This window comes from Hetaerina americana, unplaced genomic scaffold, assembly GCF_022747635.1.
Source record: "Hetaerina americana unplaced genomic scaffold, ioHetAmer1.1.p SCAF_3, whole genome shotgun sequence".
Lineage (NCBI taxonomy): Eukaryota > Metazoa > Arthropoda > Insecta > Odonata > Calopterygidae > Hetaerina > Hetaerina americana.
Window position 1 is genome coordinate 93,780,268 of NW_027286874.1, and position 18,678 is coordinate 93,798,945.

At 36.7% G+C, this 18,678-nt stretch overlaps 1 protein-coding gene across 2 annotated transcripts in view; it reads right to left on the reverse strand.

Annotated features, from left to right (window-relative positions):
• wake (wide awake) overlaps positions 1–18,678 on the reverse strand; it is a 143,927-nt gene that overhangs the window by 28,541 nt on the left and 96,708 nt on the right. For both annotated transcript variants that reach the window (XM_071587429.1, XM_071587430.1), the window contains 3 exons: positions 17,519–17,626; positions 3,272–3,350; positions 1,432–1,535 (listed from right to left, as the gene is read on the reverse strand). In XM_071587429.1, coding sequence (XP_071443530.1) covers positions 1,432–1,535; positions 3,272–3,350; positions 17,519–17,626 — 291 coding nt within the window. The remainder of the gene's footprint in view (positions 1–1,431; positions 1,536–3,271; positions 3,351–17,518; positions 17,627–18,678) is intronic.

Below are 18,678 nucleotides of genomic sequence, written 5' to 3' on the forward strand. Positions count from 1 at the left end.
GGGAAAGAAAGAATGCGAGGTGGGGCAGGGGGGGGGTTAAACGTTAGGAAACTGATGAAAAACCCGTGAGATAAGGGGAGAAAAAGAAAATCATTGAACTGTGAGCCTACAATACGGTTAAACTGAAGGAAAGTGAAGCGGTGATGGCAAAAATGTCAGTGGTGGAATGGAAACTACTATTTCTCAAAAGGACATCTCTCTCATTTAATCTCATGGAAATTCTCTTGAATGTAAGGCAAATGTATTAATTCCCACTAAGGAAAAATAATATGACAAATGAAAAAACCCAGAGGTTTCTGAGATGATTCTTGCAAAAAATCGTAATATTGAGACCAAGGCAATTTTGTAATATTTAATAAGGCTGGCACGAGATTAATGAAGTGCAAAAGGACCCTTAAGTTCGAACGCCTTAATATTATTAAATCGGACGGATAGATTCTTATCTTGCTTGAGCGTAGCCTAATAAGACATGATTGCTTCTTCATGTTCTTAAATAATGCGGCTGGTTAAATACTCTTGGTTTGGTTACATCGATAATAATTTTCAAAGAAGTACATAAACATCCAAAATGGAACCAAAAAATGGCATTATGTGCCAAGTGCCTTCTAATGCATGAGAAGGTGAATTAAGAGACATTAATACATGTATAAAGATGTTTGAGAGAGTGATTTTGCTCAGATTAGCGTGAAGTCGATAGCTGATTTCAAGCATCGTTGATAACAGTGCCTTGATTGGTAGGAGAAACGTCAATTGATTTTTCTGTTTCGAATACTTGACAAGATATGCGACGAATAAAAAGATATGAGATTCACGCAATCACCTAGAATCGAGTGACAAAGTTGCCAAAGTATAACTTCACGAGGCTTTAAGTTTTAAATTTAACTTAATCCACAGATGAAATATTATGCCGGCGTAATGATATTCTCTGGAATTAATAATTACTCAAGGTTCTACAAGCCGATCGTGGTGAAATTAAATCAAAGATAAAATTTTCTTGTAATTGCTTCTCCCTTGTGTGTTTATACGGTGATAAGATAGAAAGCTATCCCATCGTCTCCATTGGGTAGAATTGGGAATTTACAGTACATTAGCTATAAATGATAGCTCTTTCCAGTATTGCCAGAAATTTGATTTCAATTTGGAGAATTACGTCCCCTCGGATAAGCAGATAAGTTCAAAATACTTGGCATAAAATGGAAACATTTGCATGCAAAAAAATTATTTTTTACAATTGGAGATCTATGTCAATTTACTCTCGCGAATATAAGAAAACGCTTTCGAGGAGCATAAATTTTTCATCATTTCACTACCGCCGACGTAATACCTTCGTGGAATCACGTGGTGGCGCAATAGAATTTCGCGAACATTTTTGGCGCATAGCCGCTCCGCAAACCCAACGTAAGCATGAAAAGGAAGAGGATTATTACTTACAGCTTTGGCCTTCCTTAGCTCCGAAAGCGAGGAGCGTCTTGGCCAGAGGTCGGTCATTGTGTAACACTGCGATGTCCAGCGGCGAGAGGCCGTCCCCATTGACACTGAAAGTGAAAGAGAGCGAGTCAAGACAATTGAGAATCGTGCCGCGAAAGGCAATTTACTGCTCGTGCGGCGGCGGGCGCGGAATAAACTCCCATCGCCAAACGCACCTTGCGTCCGTTTTTTGAAAAATGTGTCATGTTCTGCGGGTGGAGTGCGGGGCGGCACGTAGAAAAGACCGCGCGCGCCTTACGACTAAAGCATTTCATTGGGGCAAACTGTTTACTCCTCTTTGCCTCCGAGGCCGTTCGTAGGAATGAAACCATTCCGGCTGTGACCTCCTAAGGCCCTTGAAGGAGTTACATTAAAATTATTACCCAATACAGCGACATCTTTTGAATTCCAAGTCCTGCACTATATTATACCGCTGGATAAAGAGCACGAGAAATTAAAGCCGCTATCCACATTGCGTGGGAAACTACGCGTGGCCAACAGAATTTTCCCACGCAATACGAGGAAAGAATAGCTATACTTGCGACTAATTTAATGCTTCAGGTGCTAGAGGAGCTTACATATGGTTTATCTACTATGTTTCTGATGCTAGGATTCAATTTTATCGTTTACTGAGTGTATTTAAATATTTGAAAGTTAAATCCATAGAAGACAAAGTGAAATCCATAGAAGACAAAGTGAAATCCATAGAAGGCAAGAAAATGTGAACAGAGGAAATGTTGAGAGGTGGTGGGATGTTGAAGGCCGTTATAAAATGGCGATGCTAGATAAAAAAGGAATAAAGGAAGGAAAAGGGCTTTTTAGACGCCATGAAGGCAGAAAAAAATTAAAAAAAAACTGAAGGAATTAATGCAGAGAAAACAAGATGGAGCTGACGCTATATTAGAGCCGTTAGGGATGACGAAAACCTAACTTTAACAGTTAGATTACCCATTACCGTATTAATAATAGTCTTACTCGCTTGCTTTATGGATTTTCTGCAGCCCTTTCAAGGGGCCTATTCAGGGAGAGGATTCATATTCATGGGAACAATTTTGGAGTAGGACTGTATTCAAAATCAATACTCTTAATTCCACTTCCATTCCTGTCATGTTCAGGGTATATTCACTTCCATTTTATATTTTTCCTGGCTTATTTAAAGTTGATTTACCCAACAATGTTAGCTCTTTGGAGAGCGATATGTGTTTGGCATATCAACAACATCGTCTACTAAGAATATTTTATAAAGGGCAATATTGACCCTTAGAAAGTGTTTTTAGAGTTCAGATAAGAGGCTGGAGTCATTACTTGAAATACGAGCCTGGGTAATCAGAGTTAAACTACTGAGTGATTTTCCGTGTAGTTGTTTCTTCGCCGTTCGGAGTAAATGCACCACTAAAACTTCAAGTTTGAAGAAACTCTTTGTTCTGGAGTTTATTCTGGCTGTGATTTGGTTCTCTCGACGAGAACTTAACTACCAACCGCCGCATGAGTGGACGATTATGCCGAGCACTGCTAACTTCAAACTCGGAGACAAAAAAAGCCTTACTTTTGATTTCTGAACAAGAACAGTTTGCCGTTTGAATGCCTTCGTTCGCTCTCCGCAATTAAAACAAATATCACTGAAACGATCATGAGAAAAGTTTCTCCTTTAATCAGGTTGTGATCAAGAAGGTGAAAAGAAGAATAAATCTATGGAAATCTTGTGAACTTCATTTATGGCCTAACTACCGTCAAGTAACTGAAATTCCGGGATGTCGTCTCTGTCGTTCTAAAGCCAAGGCAGGCAGGTGAGCCTCTCTCTTACCTGTTGACGTCAACATCCGTGGACTCGAGGATGGTCCTCGCTTTGTCAACGTGTCCATGCTCGACGGCGGCGAAGAGAGCTGCAATAATAAAACAAGGACGGGCATTAAATAATAGTCACGAGGGCGTTGCATTTTACACACATCAAAACCAACGTCATAAAATAGCCAGTAAGGTCGGGAGATCTCTACCATTGAGGTCATAGAGTGAGTATTATTACTACCGTAGCCCCGAACGAAGTGACAGCAGGAGACATGGCAGTCATCGGCCGATGTACTCGGATACTTAGCGACGAAGAGTTGTACAGAGTTTTTTATCATTGAGTAAACAAATTAACTATACACAGTGGGGATTAAGTTGCATTTTACTGCATTTACTGAAAACCATAAAGGAAAAAGTAACAATTCAAAAATATTTTAACTGGGCTTAACAATAAGAATAAACGAATTCGAGCAAAATAATATTTTAAACAATGCAATATTTTTAAGTGGATAAGAAAAATAAGTGAATTGATAAACCAGAGTTGTGAGAAAGATTTAAAATTTTTTTCCAGCAGAAAAATAATAAATCCAAAGATGCGAAATAGTAGTTTCTGAAAAATGTAACCAGTATATGAATTCTATGGCACTTGGCTTGGTTTTATGGAACTTCATGATGAAATTGGAAAATAAAACTGTAAGTTCCAATGAGTGTTTTTGAAAACGACCGATTTCGTCCAACAGTCGACATCATCAGTTGACATCGTCCGGACACCACTTGATGATGCCGACTATCGGGCAAAATCGGTCGTTATAAACAAAATTCAGCGGAACTTACAGTTTTATTATCCAATTTAAGCCCAATGTTTGACATGTTAATCTAGATATTAAATTTATAGATTTATATTCATATTATACATATACACTTGAAATAAAACTTTTATTGTTCTCTCGGCCACTAAACTTTGGGATCACTGCGGCACGAACTCTTAAACAGAGAGAAGAGGTTAATCCCCCAATTGGAGATCTCAATTTCTGGATTACCCTTGTAGTAATTTGGTTCCGAGTTCCGTGAATTATACACTACTTTATATATTAATTAATGATATGCAAATCAAACAAAAGCTGGGGCATTCAGTGAAGTGCTACTGTAATTAAAGAAAAATCCGAGGGAAAATAATAAATCTGGTGCATATATTAATTCACTTCTTGTTCTCAGGCAGGACCATAGTTCACTTGATTCTAAAAAAAAATGAAGTAGCTGCCAGCAATTTTAAAACAACCTTCAATAATATGACTTATAAGCAAAAATTCAAACTTCCAAAAAGGCAAAAAAAGGAAAAATACCTATTATTGTATTTCATAAATTAGAATTGAAGCCCTAAAAATTGAATACTAACTATTACTTATAATAAAAAGAATAAATGATAGAGTTTAGCTAATGGGTAATTAAACACCTTAGATACATTAATATCTGACTTTCAATAACCCTCCTTGGGAACTTTTTAGGTGAAATTAGAAAGTAGAAAAAGAAGGAGGAAGAGAAATTGAGTGGTTGTGGGAAGTTGAAGGTTGTAATGAAATATCATGTAAGCGGGAAATAAGAAGGAAGAGAGTAGGTTTTTGTAACGGCATGAAGGCAAGTAGAGGGTATAAAAACTTTGAGAAGGCAAAAATGTAGAAAAAAAAGAGGAAGACTACTCCGTATACAATAATTGTAAGGAACCGTTTAAAACCTTCTTCCTGTACACACGTTACCTATAATGACTGATCTGATTACTTGTATGGCATTGAATTTATATAATAAAATAGTTAACCTCATTCCACTGATTCCATTCATCCATTGCTAAGCTCATTCTTTAAAATGCGTATTCATTAATAGGCAAGTCCTCTGCAATAAAATATGGTTAATACGAGTAGTCCCGCTACTGTAATGTCCCTTTAAAACACGTTTTCTTTTTTCCAAGTTCAAGCTATAATGAATACTATACGTATATGTATACATTTCTAATACCCATTTCCGTCATCTCATCACTCTGAGTGCCATGCAAATTATGGCGAAATACTGTTTCCCCTTGGAATTCACAAATTCATTCCTCATTAGAAGCATGAATCTTCTCATGAAAATAGTAAATTATTCTAGAAAAAGGAGTAAGTCAATGACTGAAGAACGTATTATGAATACACTGTATGGAAATACAAGTTTTATTAACCTTTAAGGATGAAGGCATTTGCATTCTTTTTCCATTTTAGGTGGAAGGAAATTTAAAATATATGGTTTGATATTTTTCCGGGGAATTTTACCCTTTGGTCGATACTTTATGAGCGCATCAGTCAGATCATCGCGGACAAATAGTTTAAAGAGAAAGCTTGAGTTCCCCATTAACGCGCACAGAGATCAAGTTCACTCCATCCCTCTGTGAGAACACCCGTGAAATATTGTTTTAGATAGCCTAATTTTTCTCCGAAACTTTCATGCTATGAAATATATTACGGCCGCACGATATTAATGATTTCAAATGGTAGCCTGTGTGAAATCGTAATGCTAGTATTTCACATGAAAATGATATATTTCATCCCTACCGAGTTGAAGTGCGCGCATGCGGCAAAATGAATGTGTATGAAGAATCTCATTATTCATTAGCTTTAACTTCACGAAGCAGTGCTTGAAAAAATGAAATGAATTAAACGCGCATTATCAGTGGATATCAATTAATGCTAAGCAAAAACCATTACAAAAAATCATTTTCGTAATTTAATGGGAAAAATCAATTTACCGGTGGATCCTCATTTTGATTACTATGCCGAGGACGGGCGCGAGGAAAAAATTTATGTATGTATCAATTTGAATTGGTCATGACTCAAGCCAGGTATTAGAAAAACCGATGATCGAATTGCATTCGTTACTTATTTTGATCCTAGTCCTACGGGTAATGTGCAGGACCTGGATTATTTATGTAACTTTGTTAATGATATCGCGCGACTGATACATGATATAACAAGCAAAAACTAGTGTTTGGTCTCTTTGAAATCCCGTGGTTACTCAGTAATTGTACTAGTCTTTTTGTGTCCTATCATGGCACTTTTTTCAATAACTAGGCAGATTTTCATCTGCATCCAAATCCTGAATTAACGTTTGCTGAGGCCCTAAATGCTCGCGACATATTCAATATGAGGCCCAAGCATGGGGGTGATAATTTGAGATCGCGCGAGAAGCAAAATATTTCCTATCTGCAATATTAGAAGTAATCTCATTAAGAAAGACAGGAAAAAAGGAAGGAGGGCTTAAATAAGTAATACGTCTAATATTTTACTTGAAAAATAAATCGAATATTGATAACTATTTGAGCATATTTAACCAGCTGTAAGTTTCACCTTTTAATGATAAGAAAACTCAAAAAGTGGGCTGTTGGTTGAAAGGATGGTGAATAAGAGCTAAGTGGTCCCCGATTCCTCGACGCTCCGCAATTATTTCGAAATTAGCCCTAAACGACGGTGTGGTGTGAGAAAGGTTGCGTACTGCTACCAGAATAACTAATGCAAGGGTATATACTCGTTGAAACACACTGATTTAACATGGGAAAAATACTACTTCACACATTTTCAAGTGAGCTCTATGAATTATGACGGGTATCTTAAATGATGAATGACACACAGTATTGTACAAAATAGGCAATTTAAATTTTTTTGGTGCATATACACATGTACATAATTTTACAGCAATTAAGCTACCGAATTGAAAATTTGCATAGCCTATGCATAGATTAAGTTCAAAAAACAGAAAAATTAAATTAAATTTATGATTTATCTCAGACTCTATAAATGCTTTGTAAAATTATCAGTTTGCATCTTGCCAATGCTTTACTCCAAGTCTTTCGGGTCATTATTTAAAGGTACAGTTAATGAAGCGATGAACCCTGTAGAATCACCTAAGAATGATCTGAGAGTGAACTGAAATCTCCTATTAGAATTAAAACTATATTTTAAAATCATTATTATAACACTTTCCCATTAGGATTTTTATTTTCTGTTATCACAGGATGTATTTCTTTTGAGTCACATATTTTATCTTCTTAATTTTGTTTTTCTTGCAGAAGCACAGCAATTCTATGATTCCGATAATTCGTCATATAGATAATCTTACGGTTAATTATGTATTTTCTGTATTTTTGTGATTTATACAATGAAGAAATTCTAGCGAGTGACGGCTAAAACAGTGTCATATATTTACATAGCCTATTCTATTGACCAAAAAGAGGCTGGAGTATAAGTTTTACCGACCAATTACGCACTCTCTAATTGCCAATTACGGACTGTCTAATAACCCATGAAATTAAAAATTCATAGTACACGATGAATTGATTGTGCGGTGTGAGACCATGCAGTCTCTATTTATTTGAATGGAAATAGCTCTAAGTAACTCAGGACGACCATTTTGCGCTCGAGAAGATGAGAAGTTTAATCCTACTCATTTTGAGTATGATTCTTACATTACACGCTGGAAAAATTTTCTTAAAGGTTAACTTCATTTGGATTTCCACGCTATAGGGAAGATCAGTCTTGATTGTTGACCTTTAAAATGGTTATCAAGATGTTTTCTGCTTTCCAGGCACCACTGGTGGTCCGTGCGTCCGATTGAGATTCCGATAAACTTTTGGCTTATTATCAGTTGAGTCCCAGGGGCCGAACCACCAGAGTTAAGACGACAGCCATGCCCAAGAAGGGACTCGAACCCGTGACCTTTGGGTTAGCCTGCGAGGGAGGGTCTTACCCTCTTGATTAAGTCGGCCGGCTAATTAATTTAATGAAAGTCTACGGATTTCACACTGAAGAGGAATATTAAGTAAAATTTATTTTACGATAAAGATGTAACTAGTGAAATACTGATATAGTTTTACAGTGAGTATAATAACTTTTAAAAGAAAAATTATGAGGAAATAGGTTTGAATTTTTATACAAACAATATGGATCTATAAAGATAAATATTAGACAAAATGTATATGCAAAATCACCTTGATGCCAAGTTACATGACTACACACAAAAACCAAAAAATACCGAGCGTAATTTTGGGAGGGTAATATTTTCTATGCCTTTTGCCATTAAAGTTAACTGTTAATATAAGCTGGATTTCTTAAATGGAAAGAAGGAACTTCAAAATGGCCCGATTCCTTTTATTTTAGGCTTCAGAAACCAGAAACACATCCTATTGCTTGGCATTTCAAAAGATAGTTTTGAGATTCATAGACGTAAAAATATCTGAAATTCATTTGAAAATTAATTAATTTATCTATTTATTTATATATACCCTGCAAGCTACCGCCAGGGTATGTGACAGAGGGTGAATACACACCAGAATAATTTTACCCGAACGTGACAGTACCGCGGTCGAACAATGTTATTATGATCGCCTATCGTTCGTGGAAAAATGACATCTTAAATCTTTCTGTTCTACACTTAACCTCTAATTTTATTGACATGATCTCGACTATCGTAGTACGATGGGGCTAATAATACATTTTCAACATCACTGCTAAAGAGACCTCCAAATTTATGCAAGAGCTTCAATCTGTGATTTAACCTTCGCTCCGTGAGTGATTCCCAGCCTAGCTAATCTAATATTTTGGATACGCTACTAAGGTTATCATAACAACGTTTTACAAATCTAGCTTCTCTGCGCTGCACGCGATCCGATTCGGCAATTCATCCAATTTCGTGAGAATCCCATATACTTGAAGCATATTCTAAATGAGGCCTAACCAACGGCATATAACATTTCTCTTTCAACTTTTCATCACATTTACCAAGTACTCTTTTAATAAATCCTAATATTTTGTTAGCTTGTCCGCATATTAATTTTATGGAGCCATAATTAGAGCAAGAATATGAGACATTTTTGGGGAAAAATTATAATCATCAAAAATATAAATCTACCGATTACGTAGGTACTTTAGTGTCTGATTAAATTACTTGGATATAAGTCTCGTTTTCCTTACTATCCATTTTATGTTCGCGAAAAAACAAAGTCAACTTGGTACTTTCTTCAAATGCTTTGCGTAAACATCTCTAAAATAATATGATTATAGGGTACTTTTAACCTCTTCATAAAAACATATTAATAACTTAAAAAAAATCACAGATTTGGTTGACATATTTGCTTTGTTTGTGAAGCTAAAATGGAAAATTGGTTTCTTCAATGTCAACCTGGGATTAACTTCATTACATATATCATTTTAATTTCATATATATATATATATATATATATATATATATGTATATATATATATGTGTATGTGTATATATATATATATACATATATATATATATATATATATATATACATATATATATATATATATATATACACATATGTAAAATTGTTTGCACTCAGATTAACGACATGCCGAGTCACCAATTTGCTTAATATTATGTACTTAAATATCCAAAACTCATAAGCGGATGCGGACAGCTAGATGTGTATACTATTTGACCTCAAAGTAGAGGAATTTGGAATAAAAATTTCATCGCTATTTTAAATTAAAAGTTTCAACACTGTGTCAAAGTTCGATTCCAAAATGAGACATTCCATTCCCACGCGTCGTGAATGGTAAAGCATACAAATTAATCATAGCTTGAACAGTGAAAATACTTTACCCATCTAATTTATTTTGCTCGTGCCATAATGCCCAAATGGCAATGGCAAAAACCATAAGCGCAAATGATAATTGAATATTTTGAAACAGAAAACGTTAAATTCGGGATTTTCAGGCGAGGAAACAGACCGTGTGATTAAATTATTTTCAGACACCATGGGTGAACGATGGATATACGCCATTTGGGAATAATTGAAAACGTACGCGGGGGGTCGGTATGTTCATTACTCACGTGAAATTCAATACAGTGCTGAATTTAAACATAACTGAGCACGGATTCATTTTATTCCGTTAACTTATTTGAATAAAGTGAATTTATTAGCGGTAAATGTCTTATACCAATAAACTCGCGCCGTTTTTGGGCATCCGCTGAGTCAATTTCATCTACTAATTAGATTTTTGCGCCTGGCGAACGCGCGTTAAAAGGCCCTACTTCCCCGTAAAAAAAGGTAGGCAACGATGCGGAGAATTCAAAGGCTTACTAAATTCATTAAATATATTATATTGGGCTTATTTTTATCAGAAAATAGGGCCTTCGTGGAAATTAAAAATGGCTATCCTAATATATTTACCAATTAATTAATATCAGGCACTTTATTTGGCTATAGACAAAGGGGAAGATAAATCAAGGAGGAAGAAAAGATATAAGAAGACATATTGTGGAATAAACCCATGAAATTAAGAAGACATACGTTTTCATAAAACGCATGAAAACGAATAAATACGGATGAATAACGAACTACTGAATTTTTTATCTCTATAGCTATGATTTCGTCTGGGTTGCACTTCCCTGGCATTACGGGTGGTATTTCTACTCCCGTCGATTTTTATTATTTTTTAGCTGCAGATTTGTCAAAACCTTAAATTCAAGCTAAATTTTACCTGAATTAATTCATGTTTTTCGGTTTAAGACTTATTCATCACACACACAAAGAAATTTAGCGGAAATAATTTAGCTATGTCGAAATTTTCAATCCAGAGATCGATTAATTAATCATGAATTGTGCAGCGTTTTCTTTCATTTAAAGCCACCGTCGTGCCTGCTCCAGGTATCAAAAGAGCAAAATGAGAATGGCTTTATAGTTAACTACAGCTTCTAAAGCCTCTCTGTGCTTATTTTATTGTTACTAGGAGTTGATACATTAATTAAAACGAGTTTTATTTTATAAACAATTCAGATTTACAATGTGTGTTATAGTATTTACCTATTTTAAATTGACTGAGGTAATACAAGGTGGAGGCAGATATATGGTACAGAGGAAGTAATCTTTTGATCACTGACATGGCGATGAATATGACCCTGCAAAATCACTTGTTCAAACAAACTGCTTGAACAGATAAGCTTTATCAATTTTTACATAACCAAGTAACGTAATTTATTTTAATTTTGCTATTAAAAAAACAAAATTAAGAAGAGAAAATATGTAGCTCAAAATAAATACTGCCTGTGATAACAAAAAATAAAAATTCTAATGGGAAAGTGTTATAATATTGATTTTTAAATATAGTTTTAATTCTAATAGGAGATTTCAGTTCACTCTCAGATCATTCTTAGGTGATTCTACGGGGTTCATCGCTTCATTAACTGTACCTTTAAATAATGACCCGAAAGACTTGGAGTAAAGCATTGGCAAGATGCAAACTGATAATTTTACAAAGCATTTATAGAGTCTGAGATAAATCATAAATTTAATTTAATTTTTCTTTTTTTAAATAAACAGTAAAAACTTCAATATTTTTTCTCTCTCTCTTTGGATGTTATTCCAAAATCAAGACAAACGTTTTATTTTTTATTTTTTATGCAACGTATAGTAATACCTAGCGCAATTTTTCGTCGAGACCATTTAAGGGATTTTGAAATTTCCGAGGGGTTGGGGGTTGAGGGGGAGGGGGGAGTGAAGGAGCAGACTCAAGTGAGCGATGAACGGGGGAGCATGCAGAATGCTTGTGAGGAGGGACGCGTCTAACACCCAATTCATTAGATTATACGGAAAACTTTCGAGCCATATACAAGTATTGTACATGCCAAATATTTTTTTTTAATAATACGAGTAATTATTGACTAAATACTTATAAATATGAAAAAAATTATAGGAAGTAAGAGGGAAATAGAATGGTTAAGGGACCATTATTGTACAAGATTTTAAAAAAATGTTGTTTTTTGGATCGATTAAAAATCGTTCTGGGGTATAACAAGGGATTAGGATAAGAGTTTTCATCTTCAAATTTTAGATAAAAACTTTTCCCTTCCTTTATTCAGTAAAAGACCCCAGCGTGATCCCTGTATCTCCATCTGAATCGGCTCCTGGTGGGAAATGATGCATTGAGAGGAGGTAGCTGGAAAAGAGAACAGTTTTGCGTAAGTTGCCAGAAGGACGCGTGGAAAAAGTGGCGCAAGGGAATGGAGATGGCGACATTGGAAGGATTCGAGGGAGAGATTAAAAGGCCGCGTGCTACGAACACAAATGAGAGACCGGTGGAGGAAGTGAAGAAAGGAGGGGGGGGGCAAGGGGACGGCCGGCGAAGGAGACTCTTGGGAACCGGGCGGAGGAGAGAAACCGAAGAGGGGCGAAGGGTGAGGACGCACTGGCCGGGCAAGAAATAGGGTGGCCGGGAAATGGGGCCTTGAATGGCGGGACTCACTATGGCTCTGGGAACCCGAGATGATGATGCATCAAAGGGGAGGTGGTTTGGTGGAATAGGCTCGAGGAAGGAAACTCGATGCTCGAACTTGTGACAGCATAAGTACCCACCCGTAGGCATTTAAGTAACGGTCTCGCATGATGGTACGCTACGGAGTTCACTGGCCTAACATTAGTCTCCCTAGACAGATCGAAAGGTGTCAAATATCTACGCTTATCAAGCATCAACTGATAGCTAGCTATCTGCTACTACCGGGCAGGGACATTTTCACGGTGTGGCACTTGGCTTAAACCTTCAAATTATAGTGATGACCATGAAGTGCACGGCACGTCCCTATTTAATGGCTTGCTGATTGGAAGATCCAGGGCATTACATCCAAACGATTCCCTTTGGTTCGAATTGCAATGTTCGGGGAGTGACTGCAGTGCGCATATTTGGAAAAAGCAGAACCCAAAGGTTCTTGTCCATTAAGTCTTAGCGCCGTGAGATTGAGTACGAGGCAGTTCTATCCGCTCATCAATGTCCCGTGATCTGCCCAGCGCATCGTACTGGGAGGCTTTCCCGGAAAACTTGGACCAGGAAATAAAATAATGTACTTCGCATCACGTCGATCGAAGACGATTCCCCAGACGAAAGAACAAAAGGTCATAGGTACCACTGCTACACCACCAGACAAAATGCGAGGCTAACATCCAGAGACTAGAATCAGTGGGAAAGACTTTAATTTGGCAAATTGTAAGGCATGGTAACGAGAAAATAACTAATACACGATCGTCTCCAGACTAGTTGTTTACGCGGTTGTAGGGTCTATGGTGGAATGTGGGTTGTCAAAAATCACGAATGGTCGATGATAGAAATTACTGTCATTTTGTTTGTTTCATTGAGGGTTTGCTGGGTAAAATAACTCATCGAATAAATGGAATTCCTGACATTTGGGGCGGGGGGGGGGGGGATTGAAGTTCAGTCCTCACTTTGGGAGTAACGTAAAATTACCACGGGTACAAGAGTTTGCAAGACTTCAAGACGGTTTCATTTTAAGCACACCAGGGAGGAGCTTAATGAAAATATCTTGCGTCATTCACTCGGGCGAATTCACGGAGCGCCGCATGACCGACGTAGAGTCGAGCAGTCGTTTCGCCTCGATTCACTCCCTTGCCACCCCATGGGCGTGGCCACCCGTCGTCGGGTTCGCTTCCAGCTCCAGGGGTGCGTGCTCCACCCACGCTTCCCGAAACGTGATGTGTAAAGAGAACGCTGCAATAACGAGGCGTTGCCGAAATTTTTTAACGGTCAGCAATGTACTGATAACGATCGAGCCCGCGAACTTCAGCCCAAAAAACACCGATATCAAGGATTGATGTTTTTGCATATTTCCTCTCCCTTCGCGAAAATAGACACGTAAATTGGTAAGGGAGGCACAGGTGAACGTAGAACAAAAATGCAGGGAGTGAAACCCGACGGAATCCAGACTGGCTATAGTTCATTAAGTTTAGGAAGTAATGAGGGAATTCTTTTTACGTTAATTCTTTAGTCGCTACATGTTTGGGAGAGTTGGTCAAATCTACAAAAGAATAAACGCGAGGGATTTATAATATTAATGAGATAATGACAATTTGACCCATTGAAATGTTAATGAATTTAATTTCCTTCAAGACGTTCCAAAATTGAATACCTTGCAGAAGGCAGAGACGAATACAAATGGGCATTTAGTTGGTTAGTTCGGAAAAATACTAAAGGGGAAGTATTGTATTGATTTGGGAAACACAAAGGGCGTCTCCACACTCACAGAATTGCAGTCGTAAGCGAAATTAGACGTGAAACCGAAATTTGAAATATATTTCCACCCAAATGAAGTTTGTAGTGAAATGAATTTTACTTCGGTTTCCAATTCTGAAAATTTGTCTTATGCGCGAAAAATATGGAATGATTTAGCAAGCGGCAAACAAACTAGCTTAAAATATAAAATAATATTAATTTATTTCACTAATATTTATAATATCAAATGAAAATGAAAGGAAATATATGGAAGGAAAAAGTGTTAGTTAAGACTTTTCCACTATCAAGTGGTAAAGTGCTACTATCAGTTATTCATTATGTTCGACTTCCATCACACCACTCCTGAAGCTACTCAATTTGAAAATATAAATGTTAGATCAATTATTCATTACACAAAATATATAATAGTAGGATGTAATATTAAGCTAATGAGATCTGATTATGTGGAACATATATTTAAAAGTAATGAGTACATAGTAAATATATTCCATTCGACACTTCGGATGTAGGCCTGTAATAAAATAATGGGAGATAGGAAGCTGATTCATTTTTAGAGGTGCAGATATCATCAGAAATATTTTTTATGTCATTAGTTTGCATAATAACAGTAAAATTAGAGAAAACAATAGCGGATAAAAATGTTAGGAATTCTCTCTTCACCAAACAATCAGGTATTTTAAGAAAAAAATTTTCCTCCGGTGAAAACCATGGTATGTTTAAGGTTTACAATAAGTATTATCAATTCATTAGTCATTTTCTAATCTCTTCCTTAAATATATTTAGATTTGTTTCTAGATTAATTGTAAAACGCGCAAATTAAACTAAATTTCCCTGACAAGTATTACATTTCATTCTTGCTTAGTCGGAATTCTTTCTCTTCCCTTTGTGGTTAGTGCCCTTCTATGTCCTACAGTGGCACCGGCGTCAGCTTGCAGAGCAAAAGCTCCGATGCAAACTAACCGCTCGGCCGTCCATGAGCCTTTTAATTTGTTAACATTTCAGCCCATTTTCCGTGCAGCTGGTTCACCAATAAGGTAACTACTCATGTTAAATCAAATTCTAGTAGGACGTCAGCAGTTTGAGGTTTTGAAGTGAGGGGAAATAGCGCTAATTAGAATCGCTCTTCCGTACAAACGGATGGAGCTTCGAAGTTTTTTGCACGAGGAACTTTGGATGGAGGCGAAATTTGAAGCTAAAAACTATGAACAATAAAAATAGGTCAGTTGTATGATTACATTAGGTTTAGAAGTCAACCAAGTTAATTGAGTGCCTCCTGCGTAGGGAAAAATCCCATTTACATATTCAGAACTTTCCTGGAACATGAAAAATGACGCGATCTTAATGCGGAAGCTGTTATGAGGAACCTACCTAAGAGATTTTGCAGATATTCTAGCATGCATTCATCACTTACATCGCCATCTTCCACTACCTTGTGTATGCGTCTAAGCTTATTAAGATTTGAAAAGAACAATACATTACATTTATTTGGGTAGCATACTAATTAATGCCGGAAAACAGTAATACTGAGTTATCTTTAGAGCAATAAATGTATACAGTTCCAGAAAGTTTCAGGGCGACTTTCAAGTTTTCGTACGATGATCAGATGATAAGATGTCTCACAGAACATAAAATAATAATCATCACTGAAATACGAGGATATAAATTTCGATGGAATCATATATCAACGTAGAAATTGAACGTTTTATAACATATAAACCATTGAGAAGCTAGTATTTCTATTCCTAAACAAGAGTGATCATTTTCAAGGTACGAGATATTAGTAAACTCATATAATACATCGTAAATTAGGCAAGTGAGGTCACAGATAACCTACAAAACAAGGGCAAATGCTCTTAACCACTGCCGTGCCCCTTACGTTAATTTCAAGGCAAATATTTAATTGCACGAGGGTTTAATATGAGTTGAATGAATACCTGATGGAATGGAGTAAACTTTTAAAGAGTCGACGCCGGTTAGACTCCTAGGTAGGCCTGGATTGTAAATCAAGTTGCATATAACGATTAGTAAAGCTAAGAGCGAAGCGGTGCTCGTGTTTGGAATTTATGGGCAACTACAATCGAGGAGTGGAGAAGGGAATGAAATCAGGTATATATGTGAAGGTTACTAGGACTGGTCGCTCGCAATAAATTTCTCAGTTTATTTATTACCATCTCCAGGTGAGATCAAATAAAGGGTGAAATGATTTAAATTCAGGTTGAACTGGTTCACAATTTCCTGATTTTTTTGTGCTGTCTTTCAAAATAATCTCCAAAAGCTGAAGTAATTCACTTACATTCAAATAGTCAAATATAATTAAAATTTAACTGGTCGTCAATAACCTCGTGAAGGAGTTACTTTAACTACCGAGGATTCAAATTAAACCGTATACACGCGAGTGATTTATGCTGGGTTTTTTTATTGGAACCAGTTAGAAATGAAAAAATAGTAATTTTGTGATTCCACGGAAAATGTATTACGATACGACCCGGGTTTCGACGTTCAACGTTATTTGACGTTGAACGTCGAAACGAATGACGCTGAACGTACCTAAATATGACGTTGAAGATTCTAACCCGGGGCGTATCGTAATAAATTTTCTATGGAATCACAAAGTTACTATTTTTTCATTCCCAATATGAATCAATGCCATACAGTTACGCCGGAAACCACCAAGGAACCAGTTAGCTCATACTTTAAACGAATGATATAATTAATACCAAAAGTTGACAGTAAATAAAATTAATATATAAGTCAAATTAAAAAAATATTAATATATATATATATGTATATATAACGTGCATAAATACATATTCTATAGAATAATAAAATACTAAAATAATATTTAACCTTTGAATCCTCTTCCGTACGATATGTCTGTAATTTCGAAAGGTTATTGAAGTTCCCTGAAGCCCACGTCTAAATTTTAACACAGTCCGAAAAAAATCACCAGTAGCAAAAAAAGTGTCAATGACTGAGGAATATATCAAATCCGCGAATTTGAGACTGGGTATCCATAAGCAAGGCAAGATATCCATTAGGCAAGGATATCCATCCACTCGTCCTACAATTGATAATGTGAGACGATATATATAAGGTGGTAAATTTCTTGAGCCGCTGACGATAGTGAAGGGGGAATACATGAGACATACTTATTTGACGATTGCAAACATATTTGGAAATCTCCCACCAATCGCTCTCACCGTGGAGGTGGATGTTTATCTTGTTCAGCTTGTCCACTTTCTTCTTGCCCGCCTTGGTCCGACTGAGGCCGTCGGACAGGAACTCCATTCCAGCCGGGTGCGACCGCTCTGGAAAATGAAATGAGACGGGAATTTAGTACGAAAAGAGCATCAGACGACTACCGAATATGGCGTTGAAATTTCAATAACCGTGAATACGGACGAACATCTTTGAACGAGACAAGCTCTACGCCAGCGATCCGCTGCATTCTTTCGCGGCGGAAGAGTAGGAATTACCACGGACGTGCCGCCACGCACTCAGGGGTCGTAAATGCCGATGTTTCTAAAAATCCTCCAGATTTGACAAGATTTCCAGAATGATAAACGCCATAAATATAACTCTGAACATGGTTATAAATTCGTAACACGATAATACGCACACATGAACGGTTTCCCGTTGTGGCGCTGCCAAATTCCATGGCGTAATCGAACTTTTTGTATTAAATTTTACATAATCCTGGGTGTCATTCGATGATGGCGTCTATTTGCACTGATAAAAGAGACTTCAGATGAGGTCCTATCTTCCTCCTGGACTTCCCTGTCCGGTCGCTGTATTACGAATGAAGTTTGCTACTGCATCAAAAGAAGAAGGGTAGCAATCGCAAGAGTGGTAATTCTGTACCTGATGAATAAAAGAGAGAATCAGAAAGAGTTTAGGAAATCCGCGGACATCAAATGTAAGTCGCTCATTCTTCAGCTAATGAAAATTTGCTAAGAATCAAAATTAAATTTAAAGAGACTCACCGAAATAATTCTTTCATATGTTCACAATAGAGATTTTAAATAAATACAAGACTAGCTACAGCTGATAATTAATTATAATTGTTCTGGTAGCATTCAACAGTGTAAGAAAACCGGTGAAGGATGATGTATTCCTAGCAAACAGATTACCTATTACTGATTACTTAAATATGGAAAATAACCGAGAGAAAAGACGATGCGTTTCCTCCTTCGGTGGATTTCTTCTCATCACAAGAAAATATAACAAATGAAATTAGTATTAAAATTTTTGACATTGTAATTTTTTTCTTGTTACTTAAATCATAAAGTAAGAGCTATGCTTTAAAGAACCGAAGGTGCTTCAATGTTAACGAACATGGCACACGAATAATGGCGTATTT